Raw genomic sequence first — 20,258 nt, forward strand, 5'->3', positions numbered from 1 at the left:
GCAAACGACTTGTGATAAAATGTGAAATACTTCTATAGTCATAATCACAAGATTGCGTTTTGCTATTAAAATGCACAATGTAAAATGTAATATTTAGTTAATTAAAAGAATGAATAGCAAAATATTATTAAATGCAAAATTAAATTAATTACTTTTATAGTATTTCAAGTAAATTCTTTCTATATTGTTATGCAATTCAATTAATTAACAAATAATCAGTAGTAAATTTGAATTTTAATAAATTATAAACAAGCAAAAATTAGATAGATAGCTAGAAATTAGGTGAATGAAAAATTGAAAACCATAAGTAGTAATCCATGTTTTTAGAAATGTATCAACTAATTTAGGTAAGGGTAGTCAGATAATCATACTTTAATGGTTTTATACGATAAATGCTATAGCATCCACGTCAAGTATTACGCTTCTATTTTTCGTAATGTGCTTGTCCAAGCTAATGAGTGACTACGGGAAAAGATAAGATAATACGAAAATAGCCAAGGAGTCAGTTAGTCTTCACCGGGATAGGAATAACAATTACAAAAACGTAAGTTTATGTAAAATTAAATTCAAAATTAATGACTTTGAAATTTGAATGCATGTCACTCTGCATCACAATAAAAATGAATGATATAGCATTCACGTCCGCAAATGTGTTAAACAATTAAAAATTGTATTTTTAGAAAGGCTAAGCACAGTCATATGATAAAAAAAATCTACCAAAATAAAAAAATAAACGTTAAATATTTTAAGAAAAGCCTTTCTGTTAACCTTATGTAATCAATTTGATTATTATTGAATTTAGCTAAATTTCTATTTTGACAAATTACTTATTATTTTGACCAAAAACCTGCTGAATAGTTGCCGAATATTCGGTATTCGGTCTCCGGAGCATGCCGAACATTCGGTATTCGGCATTTTGCCCAATATACAATTTGTTGCAAGCCTAATTTTTTTAACCATTATCCATACTAAGGAGTTTCATATCAAAACAGGCATGTTTCATCGACAAAATCAACAAAATAAAAAAATAACTATTACATATTTTAGGTAAAAGCTCTATCTTAAACATATTCAATAAATTTGATCATCAATTAATCTAAATTTATCTAAATTTCCATTTCGACTATTATCCATGTCAAGGAGTTCCATATCCATCCAGCCACGTTTCATCGCCAAAATCAACAACAAAAATTAAACGCAAACGATTCTATTGAATATCGCACTCAGAATTAATACCATTGGTGGATGTAAAAGGATTTATTTTTCATCGTAGTAGATTAAAAGCTTTAACCGAGCCATCGATCCAGTGCTGAAAACTGCTTTTCTATGCTCTTACACCATCCACCTACTTTGCTTTCATACAATTTACATAAGTCCTGTTTCTGATATACAAAATACGATTTCACGAAATATTGAATTATACAAAAGACCGTATTCAATATCCGGTAAAACGACCCAGCAGCCATTGGAATATATTTCACCTACTTATACATACAAAACCGAATCAGATGAGATACCTATAGTAATATGGATATAGGTATCTTATTCAATATATAAATATATATGCTTACTATATATTTTATAAAATATAATATGATATATAATTTTATTACCTTAAACAATTTGCCAATGGCTTTCGTACTTTTGTACTCTTACACATATCTGCATATTACATGTAAATCATTACTGTTGTTAGATGTTTTGTAATCGATTTCGACAATAATATTGAAGTAAGAAATTATATATTTTTCATAAGATTTCACAATAAAATAAAGCACAATGTGCGGCGTGATATAAAACGTAAATGGCAAAGTTTTTGAATAATGCTTGAATTGATAGTGGACTTGTTTAATTTACCTAATTTAGCAAACTCATATTTATTTGAATTTAGTTCATTTAAATTAGCAATTGCTTGGATTGCTGTAATAGTGCACTGTACTTATGTGCCATTTATTGTAATTCAAATCTATTTTCTAATTCCACTAAATAAAAGTATCAATAAAGCTGTAGCCAATGAACCTATGATATATAAATATGTATATCATATATCATAAATATTTAAATTTTCTGTACGTGTGTTGTCACTAAACTACTCCTAAACTGTTATTAAAATTTTGTTAAATCATTTTCAAGTTTGTCAACAAAAGTGTATTAATCGTAATAAACTAAAAACAACAGTGGATTATGTTAAACAACGCCTAAACAAATATTGTTTTCGCAACTTCACTCATCATGTAATTGTTTTTGTAGAAATTCATGTAATTAAAATTAATATACATTCATTGACTGCTTGCATTTTTTTTACTTTTTTGCGATATAATCTCATTCTTCGAACAGCTGTAATATCTGTCTTGCCTAAAACATTTTAATAACTTCAAAGATTTATAGAAACTACGAATAATATAAAAATAATTTCTAAGGAACAGGGTAAAATATTAAGGAACAGGGCAAAATATTCTTCTGATTCACGCATTTTTCATTAAATCAAGATTTGTACTACGATGTAATTTTAAATTTTTTATTTATCTATGTCGATTTCCTTGTTGAAATCGGTACGCATACAACGTTGATGCCGGAACGCATATAACAATAGATCTCTATTCACATACGCGACGACTAATCACAATCGACCCGTATAGAAATGATATCATGGAGAGCGAATGACGAATCATTGGCACTCGTCTCGGCCGTAACGCCCTTCCGTTGCATTTGTACGGATTTACAGCCTAGTCGCGCCTAAAGAAGTTTTACTTCAAAAATTAAATTGAATAAACAAAAAAGGAAAACAAAATGTAACGGGATTGCATATACATTATTTTCTTATCCCCGCATGTCGCAGTTTGCCTAATTTTACTACAGGGTGTGCCATTTATATGTGGTCAATAGAAATGTTGAACTTGAACGATTTTCAATAAATTTTGACAAACTTTTTTTTATCACTAAATTGATAAGAAAAAATTGCAAAGTTTTGAATTTGATAATAAAAAAAAATTTATCAAAATTCATTGAAAATTGTTCAAGTTATTCAACATTTTCATTGGCCACATATAAATGGCGCACCCTGTAAATTATATATAAGCACATATATATGTATATATATATATATATATATATATATACATATATGTGTGTATTATAATATATATTATTCCGGATTCGATAATATTTTAGTGCAAACGTACAGGGCACAAAAGATATAGACACCTCTCGGTCCCCAAGTATGAAAAGTGCGCTTCAAATAAACATACATGCACAGTAGTAGGAAGACGGAGCATCTCTCAATACAAGTTCCATTGTAGGCATTCACACCATTGTATGAAACGACGATATATTCTCGAATAATGCTCTATATTTACATATACACACTCCTGTATACCAGAAGACCCGGAGTGAAAATAAACTGAATACGGGAAAAACGTTCGGCATGGCATAACAGGCGATCATTTTCAATATGCACTAGAAATGCAAAATCCCACAAATATTCTACGTTCGAATGCGCTAAGGCAAAATCGAGTCAGACGAAAAATTCTTACGATGCTGTTATGGAATCCGGGATATGTTTATGTACTTATGGAAAAATATTGATAAAAAACACTCAGAATTTTAATAAGAAACTAGTGGTACATGGCATCGTGCCTTAAGGCAAATTTCTGGAACTTCCTATACTGTAATTTAAAATTTGTGAAAGCTCAGAGGAGAAAATTAGATTTTTTTGAGAATTTTGAATGTATTAGAACATTTTTAAAAACTTTGGGAACATTCGAAAAAGTATCAAATTTTAAATTTTTTAAAAACTTTTTCAAATTTTTTGAAAACTAATTTTTTTTTGCTTTTTTTCTTGAAAATTTTGAAATTTCTTGAAAGTTTTTGATATCTACTCATATCGGTTGATTTAAATTACAAAATATCTGATTTTCGACAGCATTTTTTCTAAACTTTATTTTCCGGATCTCCAACACTGCTGGACCTGCCTTTGCAAAAATTTAGTCCATTCTTCATTACTTCAATGCAAGTGAAATGTTCTCGAAAACTGTGTGAATACAATTTTTATTTTTAGCACTCTTTGCACCGTATCTCCAAAATTGCAGGTCCAACCTTAGCCAAAACCTAATCAGCAAAAACAATCTCCTTATCAATAGGAATCGATTGTTTTTTGAACCATTCAAATCGGTTGATCCGTACTCCTGGAATTGTCAACCAAAAATTGTATCCACACATACACATATACATACACATCAATTTTTTTACGATGTGCCAAAATGTTCAGAAACCACTAAAACATAAAGATATGCAAAAATTACGGGAAGTTAATATGGCTGCAGAATATCATGTTAAAATTTTAATCATGTATTTTACTGATTCAGTCAGCTCGACAATAATTCGGATATTTTATTCTCATTTGCTTCAATTTAAGTAGTATACACAGAGTATGTGATTACACATACAAGTAGCTTCTGATAAATTTCTTATCAAATATATTTCAATTTATCTACCTCCAAAAATATATTAAAGTATCATCCCTTGATCTTCGAATAAATCTGTAATCATAGTGTATTTAATTCTGCTCCCGGTATGCTTTATATCGAATATATTTTAATTTATCCGCCTCCGAAATATAATAAAGTATCATCCCATGATCCCTGATACGTTTTTTAAAGCACCTCTTCTAAAAGAAAACGCTTCCGAAAAGTGATTTCCTCAAGTACATATTCTGCTTTATAAACATGACGCCCGGATATTCGGTGGATTTTTTTTCCAGCGGTATGATGAGACTTTAGCACCCTTCATGTAATAATATTCCAAGAGCAACGCCGAATACAGGAATATAGGACAGTATTGAATATGATAAACGTGAATATCATGCCAGCACGTGATTTCATGTCAAAACCCGACAGATAGATGGCTGATCATTTGCTTGTTATGAAAAAGTGAAAAGATAATAGAAATCGATATGTAAAACTGAACAATCTAAACATTTTAGTGTATCTCAAAAAATCTCCAAAAGTTACCTCTATCAATTTCACTCTAGTACAATATTTACCAAAAATTATTAGAAACAAGTTTTCTTATTATCTCCACAATAGCGAAAGCATCCTATTTAACTTATGACGTTTCATTTTCCTCTAAACATTACAAAAAAACCTCTTCAGAAATCAACCCCCAGAAGGAACCATACCCCATGACCTAAACAAGTTTAATGAAACGTCGGATTTCTATAGAATCGAAAAAAAGTATTCTCTTGTTCCTCCTTTTGTACTAGAAATCTCAAGGTGATTTATTAACAAGCGTTATTTGAAGAAAAGAGACCTGCTTGTATTTTATTACGTTTTTATAAGTTTCACAAAAGGACTGAGTTTCTATTAAATTTGATAAATTAATAATGCGATAAAAACGTTAGCGTCTACCTACGTGCCGACCTACCTGTGCATTTAATGTAATATCTGCAGAGAAACTCTCATTAATTGAATTTTACTTTGCAGACAAACTGGGAGATCAAACGAATGAATGAGTCACGAAAAAATGTATTGCAATAGGAAATAAATATAAACACGAAGGGATAAAGTTTATATATATATATATATATATATATATATATATACATATATATATATAAAATACTGTAATATTTTTTGCAGCGCAACCGTCGAATTAAAAAAGGATTAAATAACAAAATTATTTATTCCATTAAACGTTTCGACACTTGATGCGTGTCATCATTCTTTAATCTAAAAAATATATAACATAAATACACAGTTGATGATAAATATAAATATATAAAAAAGGAGGAAATTATACATACCAAACCAGGAAAAACAGAAAAAATTAATTATGATGTAAAATTTGATTAAACACTAAATTTGTGTGAAATAATAAAATACTATTATATTAACAAACGAGAAATAGAAGGAGTATATATTGCCATCCTATATTTAATGTTATTGATAGCATTGCATTGTGGACACTGATCAAGGTTACAACGCAGTGTAGCCCGCACGTGTAATGAAGGAGTGGGAGAGAGTTGTGAGAAACAAAAGGGGAAAGAAAAACAGAGAAGAAATATAAAGAACGAAAGATTCTAAAACTGTAATGAATTACCTTTCATAAAATTTTAGAAAGAGTTTTAGAATCTTTCGTTCGTTCCAAATTGATAAAAAACAATTCTCTGAAAGTTTTAGCTCTTAATATTGTCTTTTAGATAAAGCGCAATTCAATCAATTTACATTTTTTACATTGAATTTCTCTGTTTGCACAGTTTGAATAATACTAAACCAAATTAGAATAAATGTTTAGAAAAACTATAGAATAATAAGATTGCAGTAGGTATTTCATATTAAATACACGTCGAAGCTATGCAAATAGAGCATAGTAAATTAAATCTAAAAATTTCATTTCTATAACCCACATTTAAAATTCTAGTTTAACTTTTCACATAGTAATAATTTCGTTTAATAAGATCCTTGTATTTACTCAAGCTAATATAAAATCCATTTTAACCGTCTATTTGTAGAGCAAAATTCTGTGCGCATGCATTTAGGATCTCCCTCTCTCTGACATAGTTTGCCTGCATACGAGCACATATATCAACGTTATGTAAATTCAATTCCCACCTGGCCACCTATATAACACATCCCGGCGGTTCCACAGGATATATAGGCACCACATCCAGATATTCCGCCTGCGATATTTCCGGGATTCCGGGATTCCTGTATTATGACCGAGGATGCAATCTCGAGCATCAAGTTAACAAGTTACCGTAGTAATTGAATTGTATTTACACATGATTTATCATTAAGAAGTTTCACTCCGGAATAATTGCTTTGCTGATTGCTTTGTTGAAACCATAAAGAAACATTGAACTTTCAACTTTGCAATAAACGAACAAACAGCTATCTAACTATTCATTTTTTATTTTATATAAACTTCGCCAAAAATATTAATGAATATTTTGACTCATTTTGTTTGCCATTTACACCTTGCAAGTGTAAAGCCTAAGGTTCTTTTTACGCCGACCACATGTAAGCTATTCTAGAGGTTATATGAAAAACTATTAAATCTAACCTAAAAATAACAATATACTTTATAAAACAATTAAAGAATATATACCTAAAAATTATATGCAGGTATAGTAAACTAAATAACACTGCTCAAAACAAATGAACGAATACCGAAAAAAAAATACTTTTATTACAAGATTACGTACGTGTCCTCCAATTTATTTAAATAACGGCCAGATTCCGAAACAGTACATAGTGAAATATCTTGGTCTCCATTTAGACAGCAGACTTACTTGAAAAAGCTGCATAAAAACATGAAAGCAGCAAATAATGATTAAAATAAAAGAATTTGATTGGCTACTGCGTAAAAAGTCTAAGCACTCTGTTGAAAATAAGTTGCTGCTATATAAATCAATTATTAAACCAATCTGGACCTACGGAATTGAGCTCTGGGAATGTGCTTACAAATCAAATATAGCTATAATGCAGAGAACTCAGTTAAAAAAAATTACGTATGATTCTTAATTCTCCGTGGTACGTGACAAATGAAACCATTCACAGCGACCTCAACATGAAAACGGTGCAATTAATGTTCAAAGAATTCAAGGAAAAATACAAACGCAAACTGGACTCACATTCGAACCCATCAATAGTTGACATTACTCAACCTTTTGGCATAAGAAGATTGAAACGACAATGGCCTTTAGACGTAGTCTTAGATTAGGTCTAATATAATATTATCATATTAATTGTAAAACTAAGAAGATCTCATTGGAGTTCTTCTTAGGCATCGCTCTTAAATATTGTCATTTTAGCTCATAGGAATCTTTATGTATTTCTGATTGCTAAATAGAGAGTTAACAGAGTTAAAAAAAAAGATTGACAAAGCAAAGTTCAAAGTTTGGCTGATTTAAGGCGATGGCTGGTTACACATTATTTTCTTTCTACTACAAAATATTATCGTTAAAAATGCAGTATTTCACTTGTTTTTGAGAAAATGATGATGGACCTTTTACCCGCGGAGCTTCAAACTTCGCTCTACTCTAATATCCTTCTAGCAAGTACAATGTCAATATATTTATTCAATTAAGACCTAACATTCAAGATAGTGTTGTTAAGAAGAACTTAACATTAAACGTTTTACCCTCCGCATTTTCTCTTCCTATTTACCAAACTATCAACATCCAAAATAATATGTTATTCGACAATTTCGTGTTTACGTATAAACACAGTAACCTCGGAAAATGGCAAAGTTGAGAAAATTGTACGACAGCATGGTATGGTGTCAGAAGTTCTCATAAACGAGTTTAGTAAGGTTACGTTAGTTTGAATATTACGTCGCAGACACATTTTCAGAAAAGCGCACATTTCAGCGAAAAACTTTCAATTCTTTTCTGGCAACTTTGACGCGATTGAAGTTTTCTTCTCTCATTCGTTTCTCTGCAAATGCGAAGACTTTTCCTGTGTCGTTATGCACGTGACAAATGTGAATTGTTTAAAAGGAAATGGTTTAGAAGTGCACCGAGCTTTAGTTTCTTGGGCGTAATATGGGAGAGAAGTCGTACATTTTCTTGGATTTAATTAATTTAACATGGTCTACTTATTAACATAATCAAGAAAAATTTTAGAATTTTTGTCCACAGCTTATTATTATGAATTCAATATATGGTAGGGCGGGGCACAAAGGTCCAATTTCACTTCGAAGAATTACATTGTAAAAACCTAACCTATTATATCACAACAAATAACACATATCAAACAAAAAACTATCTGACCATTATATACCGCCACATAGTTTTAGAATTATATTAAAACTCTCCTTCGATTAACTCAGGTTGTTGGGTTATAATTTAATCTTTGTAGCTGTGAACTGTATTAAACACTGATTTGTATTGTATATTATGTATTTGTTGCAGTTCTTATTGCAATCACTGATTTGTCACTATCAGTTATAATGAAAGGAGATATATTTATTAGTTATTATACATTTTATTTCGCGGACTTTACTTTTAGAAGTGAACAGTTAGTTCCCTCTTCAGGGGTAGCAACCATTCCGTGTAAAAGCTCAATGCCATGAAGATTGTCACCTTCATCGTCAATATAATAAAACGAAAGTTCGTCCGAACAACTATGTTCAGTAAAACTCTCAGCTAATTCATCATTGTAGATAAGTTTTATTTCCTGTTTTTTTTTCAAAAATTTATCACCTGGCGCCTTTTACCTCATAATCAGGACAAACAGGTTCAATGTCTTATTTTTAATTTGGAAGAGAGTTTACGAAAAAATAACTACATTATTCACCCAATACCAAATATAAACTTCATGGCTACATTTTTTACAGAGATTACACTGTAGATAACCTTGATCTGGTATTTCATCAAAAATAATCATCAGCAGAGTTGGGATAACTGTTTATTTAACTTAACTTTGAAAATTGGCTTTTGTAACTTAATTTACTTCTTTATTTTTCATTTTTAATGGTTCACACCTTCACAGGGATGAAGCTGCGATTGGTCCTTTTTATCCCACCCACGTGTAAGCTTTTATATAGGTCATATAAAAAAAACTGTTGAATCTGACTTAAAATTAACAATACATCTTATAAAAAAATTAAATAAGTTTACATAAAAATTATATAAAGATCTCGTAAACTAAACAACAGTGCTCACAACCTTAAAAAAATATTTTTGTTATGGATTGTAGATATTGCCTTTCATCTCCCGATAGCAACGTCATAACGACCGAGTATATGACTGGTTATACAACTTTTTCCCTTTGCTTTCAAATATTGTTGTTAAAAATAAAATAAAGCGAGGATATGACTGGTTATACAACTTTTTCCCTTTGCTTTCAAATATTGTTGTTAAAAATTTCTTAATTTTACAAGTTTTAGAGATACCAGTGGTGAACAGTTTTACCAGCGGACTTTTAAACCTCGCTTTACCCTATATTATTTCTTATCAAAAATTGTAAACTCATTTATTGAATAAAATATTTTTCCTCCTTTGCAGACACTCCACATCGAATGTGCTTAATATGGCAGGCTATCCATATTTGATGCCTCATATATGAAATTTCTGTTACAATATCGCCGGCACCAAATAACAGAACGTGATAGTATAATAAATGCAAAAGACGTCTTCTAAAACAATAGCTAAAAAGATGAATATTTTCGTTGGCAAGATGCCATGCATTCAAAATGCGACTATTTAAATCAAACACGTAGCGATACCATGAATGCATTCATAAACATATTTGTTCGTTGAAGTGCTATAAAACGTTTAGAAATTATATAAAATAATCATTAAACATAATATATTATTAACATACTTCTTTTGCTACACGTAAATCATTACATATTACGTAGAATTATGTAAATTAGAAGTTCATCTTCGTTCAAAGAAACCACTAACATATGAACTGTGTGAAATTGGAATGCTTTTAACCAATCAAGTACTATAGTATATATGTATCTTTTAAATAAGTACATTACGGTTTTATTATCATTACAAAGGTTCATAATTTAACACCGTAAACCTCAATCATATTTATGTTGTATTTTCTTCGAGTTTAAAATTGCACACATTAATCCCACATAATGCGTCACGCGCTGACCTTATGACTTTTAACATCAGAAATCAAAAGATTGAGTAAATCCTACGCAAATATTTATAATATATTATATACAACAAAACTGAATGAAAATCTTTCCATCAGGGATAAACAGTTAAGATATTAGCCTTATAACTTATAAGGCTGGGAACTCATAATGCATCAGATGGATCGTGGATACGAGTCTTTTTTCATTTAACAATACAGGACTACAATATCTGGAGGAAAATCGCAAAAAGTAGGTCAAGAGCATCATATTATAGGCTCGGGGCAGTTTACCGCGTGTTTATATAACATTCTGATCAAACATCGATACTAAAACAATAAGAATTATTTATGCCTAACAGAAGTTTGTGCTGATAAATGAAATAAAGATTGGAATAAGCTAATGGATAATTTAATATTAGGAATAAATATTATTATTGTATCTATAAACAAACAGATGGATAGAAAATTTGTTTTATGAACTTTACCTTCTATGAGCCAAATTGCTGTTTTGCATCTAAAAAAATTAGCGAAACAAAAAATCAGTAATTAAAACTATATATTCAAATGAAAAACAAACTAATGATGTATGACATCATGCCGTAAAGAAAAATTTCTAGAACTTCTCGTGCCAAAAAATCAATTTTTTAAAATAGTTAATTTTTTCTTCAAAATTGGAAAAAATTAGATTTCTAAAAAATTTTGAATTTTTGAAAAAAAAATTAATTTTTGGAAAAAAACTTTTGGCATTTTTTTTATTTTGAAATATTTTGGAAATTTTGAAATTTTTTTCAAAGCAATCGCACATCTTTAACTGCATAGAGACATTACATATTATTAAAATATCTGATAATTTGATGTGAATATGTTTAATAATCGTTTTTGAGCGCCAAATGGCATTCTTTTTACTTTTTTTTACTAGATCTCCGAAACTGCTAGATATGCCTTCTCAAAAATTTAATCAGCTCTTCATCTTGTCAATACAAGTAAGATGTTTTTTGAATTATTAAAATCGGACGGCCTGTTCTCTTAAAACCGAGTTAATGTTTTCTGCACTTTTTGCCCCGTACCTTCGGAACGGCTAGACCTGCCTTTGCTAAAAACTAATCAGCACGACTTCTTATCAATATGAATCGAATGTTTTTTGAATGATTCAAATCAGTTGATCCGTGTTCCCGAAATCGAATCGATCGTGTGACAAAAAATTGTATCCGCACTCACACACACGCACACACATACACACACACATACATTCATTTTTTTTCTGAGGTATGCCAAAATGTTCAGAAACCTTTGAAACGCGAAGATAAGCCAAACAATTTCATTTTCTATTTTTTGCGATTACTATAACATACCCTAGAGGGAAGATTAAATTATTTAAACATTTTTTTGGTTTTAATGAATTATGAATCTTTTGTCTTGGGGCGGGCAATAATGTTCGCACTTCGATGAAAATGTTATTTTAGGTTGAAAAGTCAAAAATATTGATATAGGCTGTGTTAACAATATTATAGAATTGAGACTGATGCATCAATTCACGAAAAAAGCTATAATTATTTTTAAAAAGTAGTAAAACAGATCGCAAGATTTAAAATTAAAGTATAAAAATTCCAAGCGCTGCTGTTCCATAAAATTTATATATTTTTACGAAATCTTATTTCACGGATTCAAGTCACATCTCCAACATTGAAGTGTACTTTTTGAAGGTGTCAATTGTCGATTTATACGTATATTTCCATATCTGTTTCAAGATTTCTTTATTTCCTCAAGAATCCCGTATTTCGTATTCCATCCGTAACGATACAATGGAACTGCATTGTCATGGCAAGAAATTTTATTGAAGTCTAGATCTCTTTTGCCAGCTTCTTCCTGCAACTAGGTATTCTTCTATTTTATTTATTGGAATTTATTTATTTTACAACGAAAGAACGCCTCGCTATAGATGTCTTTTTATTATAAATTCTACGATCGAAATGAGCGAATGCCGGTGACAAAGGCTGGCCTTTTGATGGAACAATAAACCGATAGGAGCAAATGAACTATGTGGATGTATAAGATGTAATTAAATTTCTGTGACTAAGCTATTCTGTGCTTACTGCGCTGAAAGTTCTTTTTTATTTTCTTAGTATTCTAGAAATTAATTTACAAACTTTTTTATAACTTTTTTTCTTAAATTACATGCGTAAATAAGGAACAGATGTTAGAATTCTGATCAAGTTAAAATCAACCCTTTGTTTGAAACTTTAAGTCTAAAACTTTTATATACTCTTTAAAATACCTACTATGATACGAAAATAAAAATTATTTTTGTTAATTTGATTAAACTTAAAAGAACAAAACCATCAAAATCTTAAATATCCCAACTCAAAAATTTATATTGTCATATATATAAGATGATCATTGACAGAAATAATTTATAAAATGTAATAAAATTTTCACAATAAAAATATATGTCTTATATTAAGTATTGGTCAAAAACTAAACATCAATGATTTTATAATCATTCAAATCGGTTGTTCCGTATTCCCAAAACCATCGACGAAATTTTGTATCCGCACACACATACACACATGCACACACATACACACATAAATGCATCCATTTTTTTCTAAGATATACATTTTTTTTTCAATTTCAATTTAAACAGCAAATTGTCATTGTTTGTTGCACAAAATTTTGTTACTCCTTCATAACGACTATATTCGTCGATTATAGTTATCTGAATAAATATGTAATATTTTTGTATTTTCGAGACCATTAATTAATGAATTATACAGAGATTAATTATTGAATTATATAGAGATTCTCAAACTATGGGTCACGACTCCAAATAAGGTGTCACAGTGGAATTTCTGAAATGGCGAGAGTTTTTAATGTCAAATATTTATATAATTGTATCACGTCTATATTTTTGTATGTTTAATGAACGAATTTTAAAAGTTTTAAAGGTATATATTTTTATATGTATATATGTATCTTTATATGTATCTATATAAGTATATGGTTACTAAATAAATAAATAATCTAAAAAAAAAATTTTTATTTGTGTGAGGTCGTCAAGAAACTCGCAATCAACAATGGGGTCGCAAAGGGCAAAAGTTTAAGAAACCCTAAATTCGACTATTGATTCTAAAAATGCATCATGGCAATTCAAGACAGTAGTAATGATCATATTTACTACAGTAGTAATTGAATAAAAATATGAGAAAAAATGTGGGAGAAATTCAAGAAATTTGGGTTTGAATCAGGAAATTTGGGGTATTTTTTATATTCAGTCTCATATTGTTGAAACTTATTAAAAAACACTTATTTTTATATACCTATGGAAAGCTAATAAAATTCACAATAAGTCGTTATATATAAGTTAATACGTTTAGAACAAAAATTATATTCTAAAAAATTGTTAAAATATAACATTAATAACCGATTCATAACTTGGACACGGTGTTATTAAAAATAATCTACTGTATCATCTACAAAAAATATGTATACCCTAATATTGATTCCGCTTAGAAAAGTGTTCGAATTTTTAATATTTTATTTCAAAATCGCATCTATGAAATCAATATGCACCACGTGGACAAAATTGGAAAAAAGGTCCTATTCGCAATATATAACCCGGTGCACGGGAACCGAACAAGCAACCCACATTTATTTCCACATATCATGAATAAAAAAAAGCGCAGGCCGCAACCGTGTGCGGCCATAAAACTGGAAAAGAGCCCAGAAAGGAAAATAAATGATCAATGGCCTGGGGCAGGACATCGAAATTAGGATTCGTAAAATTGAATACAAATGAAAAAGAAGATAAACTGGGGAAGAAAAGTGATAAAATACACTCAGTAAATACATCAGCAAAAGTTGTATCTATCTTGATGTGTGTAAGGCTTATATTTGGAATTGTTATTATACATTTTGCATAATGAACCAAAGGCTTCAATTCTCTGGTAAAATAGCCTACTTATATACAGACAGCTATAGAATAATTCTAGCAGAGGATCTCTTCAATGGAGGAGACCTCTAAACGCCAAATATAATTTATCACATAGGCATATAGAAACATTGTCTTCTGATGGTCTATTAAATAATAAATAAAAAAAAAAGCTCACACCATGACGTTGTTATGGCAACGCTATGTTGCGCTTCTTTCTTGGTACTAAAAACTGCCAAAATGCTACGTATTTGCTGTGCGATCAAGCGTTGTCATAACAACGTTATGTTACGGTTATTTTACCAGTGAATTGGCCCCACTAATTTCATATATCTACCTACATCCCTATTATCGCGTTAGCAAAATACAACTATAATATTATTATATAGTTTGCGAAAAAAATCAAAAATCTTCCATCCAAGTTGTTAAGTACATACTTTGCTTACACTACGAACGAAAAAAATAGAGAGTATATAACGCCCTTTCCGTGTTCTGTCTTTATTGTATTGCTGCACATGCCACGTACAAAATTTATACTCAATATGGTACGTAAAAACTTTATAGGTTTTTATCTCAGCAAGCAATAAACTAAATATGATGTTAAGTAAAAGTTGAAATAATAATAGAGTATCAAAGCTTCATAAAAAGCTTATAACCATAATATTTTGAAATACTGCCATCGATGGAGTATATATAGTAATTTCATCTTGCTGATTGATCTGATAGGAATAGGGAATTAAATGATAAAGAAGTGCATATGCACTAGAAGTACATATTTTCAATTTTAGTTCTTTTCTCTCATATGAACTTAATCAATTAATTTTTATAAATTTAATATCAGTAGTTCATAATTTTATCTCAGTGGTTAGGTAACACAATTATGAATTCACGAAAGTTGTATTAAATTTCGTTATTATTTATTACAAAACAAATCGTAATTTTTGACTCCACCCTATATGAATGAATGAGCAATATTGAAAAATAAATGCAAATCAATTTGATTTTCAATTTCATTTTTTTTTAATTATTGGTTAATGTATTAACAATTCGGTACATACTTTGGGCTTTCAAAAAAAATTTTTAAGTAATTTTAAATTTAATTTGATTTGGAAGTGAATATAATATACAATATATTATTATTTGTTGACTTACTTTATTTTTTTTATCACAATTAATTACTGCCAATATACAAAATGTTAACTTTCACAATGGCCAATATTTAATTAAACGATTATAAGTATAATTAGTTTTTAATATTTGAAAAATACAATATCAAGAATGGTGATTAGCATTCTTGATACCGTATTTTGAAAAAAAAAATTATATCTCGATAATTATTTATTACAAAACAATCGTAATATTAATAACTTCACCCTAAAACAATATGAATGAATGAGCAATATTGAAAAATAAATGCAAATCAATTTGTTTTTCATCATCCATTTCTTTTTTTAATTATTGGTTAATGTATTAACAATTCGGCACACACTTTGGGGCTTTCAAAACTTCTTTAAGTAATTTATTTTGGCATCTTGAAAATTATATCACGTTTGATTTGGAAGTTGATCACCATACTTTGTACTGTATTTTTTAAATATAAGAAATTAATTACACCTTATAATCATTCAACTAAATATTGGTCATAATGAAAGTTTTTTTTTTTATTTATGGCATTTGACCTTGAGGTCATTTAGCCTCTAATTACAGAGTTAATATATAATAGAAGTTAAAATCTTGCATATTAGCAGTAATTAATTGTGATAAAAAAATTAAGTAAGTCAGAAAATACCTACTAATATATTGTATATGCAGATCAAATGTAAATGTGTAAATATAATATCTTCAATATTTTTGCAAATATCTTCCTATATTCTCATTTCACACATATGAAACTGGTTTCATCAGTAAAAACTGCCTCTCTCTAAGAAAATATTACTTGCCCTTTCTAGGGACACTAACATGAGTGCTATAGCAATATAAGATGATTTTTTATATTATATGAATGCTAAATCTTTAACGAGAAAACAAGTAATGATTATGGTACAACATGTACAAAACTTTAAGAAATGTCTACTGTATCTGCTTATTAGTTGGTCACGAAATTTTAATTAGTATTGTTAGACTGATTTTTAGTAGTAAAGCTGCTGAGAATGCTTTCTTTCTCATAACATAGAAATGCATTTGTCAACATCTTTAAATCTAGTTAATCATTTAGAATCTGCACCAAAACGTGATGAAGTAGACATTAGTATAATGATACAATTATATTACAAACAAAATTCTATCTTGCAGATGAAATTGGACAAAAGCAATCAAATTTATCAAAACGATTGTTGCTATGAACTATAAATCCGGAAGTGTTCAATATAGTGTTCGTTTTGTGCTTTTAGAAAATGTATGGTGGCATTTTAGGTGAAATTCGTAGATAAAGCCGTTAATCGAATCCAACAAAAGTGACTTACCTGGAAATACACTTGTCCATTATCCACCCAGCCGACGACCATATCCGCTCCCGAAACACTGACTTCGTCGCCTCTTGCAAATCCCAAAGCAATGTAACCCAAAGTCCTAACTTGCACTTCAAACGTTATCTCTTGTGATCCCAGCGTCCAGAGCAGTCTGTAATCCGGGCTCAGATCTGCAGAATGAGCCCAATGTGCCGCGTCAACATTGCACAGTAATAAACTTGCAGCAAAGCAAAGCGTCAAGACGAAATTGCTATTTTTGTCGAAATCCATCGTAAGCGATCTGATCATTTTTCTAACGACAATTAGAAGACTTCACTGCTTTGCTGTCTTTGGCACAACGATTTCAACGTATTTGTAGATATACGTTTTAAAGATAACTTCTAAATGACACCACTGCTGGACGCATCCTGAATCGTGGACTCACTGAAAAGGAAACAAAAATAGGTTTAGTTATATGAGCGAAAATGGTTAAATTAATTGTGGGTTTTTGCTAAATTAGTAGAACTTAATATTTAGATGCCCACTTTATTTTAAATAGTGTCACGCATGAATAAATTAAGAGTAATACACATAAATAAGGTCTACAATAAATTGTAATATATAAGGACTTGTTCTGTATCCAAGATAACCTTGAAATCACTTTCCGAGTGCTATCAGCCGCTAAAATGTGAAAATAAAAACAAGCAGCGCAATAAATCCGACATTAAGTACACGAAGCACAGTTCAAGAGAATCATTCTGTTTCCTTTTGCTTATAATGCGATTAGAACTCTTCTAAAAGGGCGAAAATTGCCCTATTAAAGGATAATTGACAGTTTATAATCTCTTGTTTGCAGCTGAAAATGTACAATATTTTTTTGGTAAATAGAAAAACGGATAGGAAAGTACGTGGGATACGCATTTATGGAATACTAGAATAAATTATTCCACTGCTGAATTATATACTGCTGTAAAATTCTTTAGCAGTTTTATAATGCTTTTAAATGTGCATTAGGTAAGCGGTTAAGAGCGACGGGACTTGTTTCAGAGGTCCCGGGTTCGATACCCACTTCGAGCAGCCTGTTGTCAGGCAGCAGTGACAACGATTTTCACTTGGAAATATAGATAGCAATATGTTTCCAAATGAAAATAGCCCTTGCCCGGCATTTCTGCGCCAATAAAAAGTCAGCCCTATTAGATTAATTCTAATAACAAAAATCATCAAATATGGATGGATTAACCATTGAGTTACCATCTAAAAATACGAAATGAGGAGAAGTTTCAGCCCAATAGCTCATAGGACGTAAGGATCTGATTGATGTTAAAAATATAATGAAAAAAATGTGCATACTAACTATCTATACTAAAACCTACTGATGATATCTACGCACGCAATATGCTGAATTAAATTCGACGTATTATTTAGATATTTTAATTTGTATAAAAATGCACAATATATCGCAAACCAAGTTCACTTTCTCAATGAAACCTCATTATTTTCACTTTCCATATAATATGACATTATTCTGACCACAGTCGCTTTTGTCGAATATAAGAGATCACAATCACGCAAGCAAGAGAATAAAGATTCTTTTCTTGGACTTCAATTTGGTACAATTACTTGACGCATAACTACAAAACAGTATCAATTACCAAGTGACTCAACGTCAAGTAAGTATTATGTTACACATGTTTCCTTAAAGCGTCAAACTCTTCGAATTCCATCACGCCATCAATTTATGTATCGTCAATTATAAAATCCCACAAAATTCTCTAATGGTAGCAATCCAAATATCTCGAACAATGAGATCATGAACTCAAAAGACGAATCTTTGGATATGTAGAAAAAAATTTACGTCGAAACGAAGACGTCGCTAGTAATTATGAGCCAAGGTTAATGGCGGTAATTTGCTGCAAAGTGTAGATTAAGATTGTTGTTATATAACTTGGGAGTAATGTTTCGCTTCGTGGACTGATTACTTTTAATCGTAATGAAGAACTAAATTTTGATGCAAAAATAATATCCGTGAAAAGCTTCAATAGTTTATTTTATAATATATAATATTTTAAAATTTTTTAATTATAAATATATAAGAACAGCGTTAGTTTGTTAATTACAAACAAACAATTATCTATGTTCAGTACAATTTCCAACTAATTCATCAATAGTAGAAATAAGTTCTTTTCAAACAAATAAAATAATAAATACAACTTACTGAAATACATACATATTATGGGCACATTTTTTACAACACTCGGAACAATTAGTCATAAGAATTAAGCATCAATCGAGTTGGAATATTATATTAATTAATTAAATTTATCTCTTGTAAAACCTATTTTAGTTCATTTTCTATTGTCTTATTGTAAACATCTTGCTAGTATAAAGGTTCAGAAGGTCCTTTTTACTTCAACCACATGTAGCATTCTAGTAGGTATATGAAAAACTATAGAATCTATCTTAAAAATAACTATACACTTAATAAAACAATTAAATAATGTTCAGGTATCGTAAACTAAATAACACTGCTCAAAACAAAAAATCGATGTCACACGCTAATTGGTTTGGATGACGACTTAGACGAGCTTTGTATCTGGAGCAGTAATGATGAACTTATTCTTCTATAGTTGGAATTCTGAGATCTTGATGTATTAACCAGTTGGGAACATATTTTGGAACCTTCACGATTTCTTTAAGAATTTTGTCCGGAACCTCTGAAGAATAGTTATGTTTGATTTACTGGCTGCACCCATAGTTGTAGACCGTAGGACCATATCGGTTTAATAATTGTCAAACACAAAAATCTAACGAGGAACAAAATACTTGGTTAGAAAATTTGACAAGATGATGACGTCAAAATAGTATCGGTAAACTTTACGTGTATTTTGAATAATAGTGGTCGATTTTTTTGCTTTCGGACCTTCAAGTCGGACTACCTACTGAGCCTACACTACCATAAAATTTCGAAAGTTTGAAAAGCCCTACTATGTTGGTTTCTAAAGCTTACTACTAGTGTTATGATTACTACTAAAACACATTGCGATAGAAAAATGTGCCCAAAAAATGATGTGCCCTCCAACTGTCCACTTAGCCGAAAGCGCGCGTAAATCGTGCTTAAATACCAACCGCGATTATGCAATCTCGCGTGCGCCCCGCGGTTCTCGGCGCTTACACCTCGCATCTTCCTCCAGGTAAACGAATTGCGCGGTTATGCATACGAGGCTTGTTTATACATGCATGCGGGAAATGTATGTACATACATTTACATTTCAGACCGTTTCAACCAAC

General features: G+C 30.2%; 1 protein-coding gene across 1 annotated transcript in view; it reads right to left on the reverse strand.

Moving 5' to 3' along the window:
• LOC113387656 (MOXD1 homolog 2-like) overlaps window positions 1-17,380 on the reverse strand; it is a 300,484-nt gene extending 283,104 nt beyond the window's left edge. The window contains exon 1 of the mRNA XM_026625014.1: window positions 16,986-17,380. Within this exon, the coding sequence (XP_026480799.1) occupies window positions 16,986-17,279 (294 nt within the window). The 5' untranslated portion in view covers window positions 17,280-17,380. The remainder of the gene's footprint in view (window positions 1-16,985) is intronic.
• Window positions 17,381-20,258: the final 2,878 nt, after the last annotated feature.

The sequence above is a fragment of the Ctenocephalides felis genome, unplaced genomic scaffold (genome assembly GCF_003426905.1).
Source record: "Ctenocephalides felis isolate EL2017-DRISC unplaced genomic scaffold, ASM342690v1 CF-g0.4_SCAFFOLD_03572, whole genome shotgun sequence".
NCBI classification, from domain to species: Eukaryota; Metazoa; Arthropoda; class Insecta; order Siphonaptera; family Pulicidae; genus Ctenocephalides; species Ctenocephalides felis.